At 67.1% G+C, this 1,536-nt stretch overlaps 1 protein-coding gene across 1 annotated transcript in view; it reads right to left on the bottom strand.

Moving 5' to 3' along the window:
- Positions 1–865: 865 nt before the first annotated feature.
- The window catches only part of SIGIRR (single Ig and TIR domain containing), a 2,938-nt gene continuing 2,267 nt past the window's right edge, over positions 866–1,536 (bottom strand). Inside the window, exons 5-6 of the mRNA XM_009640597.1 lie at positions 1,213–1,393; positions 866–1,068 (exon numbers count right to left, since the gene is read on the bottom strand). Of these exons, the coding sequence (XP_009638892.1) occupies positions 866–1,068; positions 1,213–1,393 (384 nt within the window). The remainder of the gene's footprint in view (positions 1,069–1,212; positions 1,394–1,536) is intronic.

Consider the following 1,536-nt stretch of genomic DNA (forward strand, 5'->3'; position numbering starts at 1 on the left):
CAGGGGGTGGGAGGGCAGGGGAGACCGGGCGGCGCTGCCAGGAGGGACCGCGGCCAGGGCTGCTTGGCTCCCCCCGCCCCCCAGGACCCAGCGCTGCCCAAGTTGGGGGGGTCACGGTGCGCTTGTGCCTCCCCAGCTCTCCCTGTACAAACTCCCCGAGCCCTGTGCATCCCTGAAATAAAGGCCTTGAAGATGCCCGCTTGCCCCCGTGCTTTGCCGGTGCCCCGTGGGATGTCGGCGTGCGGGGGGAGAGCTCACCCCCCCGTGCCACCCTGCTCACCACCTCCGGGCCTTGCTCCAAGGGAGGGCGGTGGGGACACCGGCACGGGGATGGGATGCGGCACGGGGACGGGATGCGGCACAGGGATGGGATGCAGCGCAGCGCTGCTTGCCCCACTGCCCATGGTGGGGACAGACCCGCCGGTGTCCCCCGTGTCCCCACAGATGGACAGGACCCGCTTGGAGCAGCAGCATTTTATTGCCACAGGGGTTTCCGTGGGAGAGAGGGTGCTGCAGCTGCTCCTGTTGGGCATTTCCCAGCCCCTGGGACTCTGGCACGTTGCTTCTCGGAGAGCATCACCCTTCCCAACGCTTGTCCATCATGCAGGAAAAATGTCCCTGCTGCCCACGGCGAGGGAGGGGGGGGCTCAGCACCCAAGGGTGCCAGGCACTACGGGCAGGGGTGTCCCCTGGTGATGCTTTTTCAGCAAAGAGCATGCTGCCAGAAGGAGCCAGCCTCTGTCTTTCCCACCAAGACGTTGGCTTTGGTCCCATCATCAAGCCCGGGCTCCTCTGGCCATGACCTGCGTCCGTGCGGCCCCGTGGGGAGGGGGGGACGCGGGCTTTGCCATCCTGCAGCCCCCGCTCAGATGTCATCCTCTGTCACCAGGCAGTAGAAGTCCGTGCGGGCGCCGTAGTTGCGTGACCCCAGGTCTGAGACGTCGAGCTCAGGTCTGTGGCCGTCCCTCAGCTGCGTGTCCTCCGTCACGCCGGCAGCCGAAGCCATGGGAGCGCCGAGGCCGCCAATGCGGGGAGGCGGGGGGCTCCTGAAAACACACCCTCGGAGGCCTGGGAGGAGCAGGGAGATGGGGTTTAGGTGGTGGGGAAGGGGCTCAACCCAGCCCGCCGGCCACGGGAGGGTGAAGCAAAGCCCAAAGGTGACCTCCAGAGCACATCTGTCCCCCCCTGGGAGAAGAAGCAGGGGACAAGGACCTGTCCCGAGGTCCCCATCGGGGTGGAGGTCTCCTCCGCTGTCCAGGTAGCTGCTGTGCAGGATCAGCATGGGGTCCTTGTCCTCCTGCAGCTGGGTCTGCGGGTCCCCCATGGTCCCCTGGAAGGAGACCTTGCGGGGCAGGGCCAGGCACAGCTCCTTCCAGAAGTCGGACGATGGGGTCTGCGAGGGGGCAGGGAGGAAGATGAGCTGTGCGTTGGGACCATCACGAAGCCGCACGGGGCTGGGGAAGTTCTTTGTGGGGCTTGGCTCACCCTTCCCCGCGCTGGGAGCTCAGCCAAGGCGCGGGCTTGTGCTGCCGGCGT

The sequence above is a fragment of the Egretta garzetta genome, unplaced genomic scaffold (assembly GCF_000687185.1).
Source record: "Egretta garzetta isolate BGI_Z169 unplaced genomic scaffold, ASM68718v1 scaffold746, whole genome shotgun sequence".
NCBI lineage: Eukaryota > Metazoa > Chordata > Aves > Pelecaniformes > Ardeidae > Egretta > Egretta garzetta.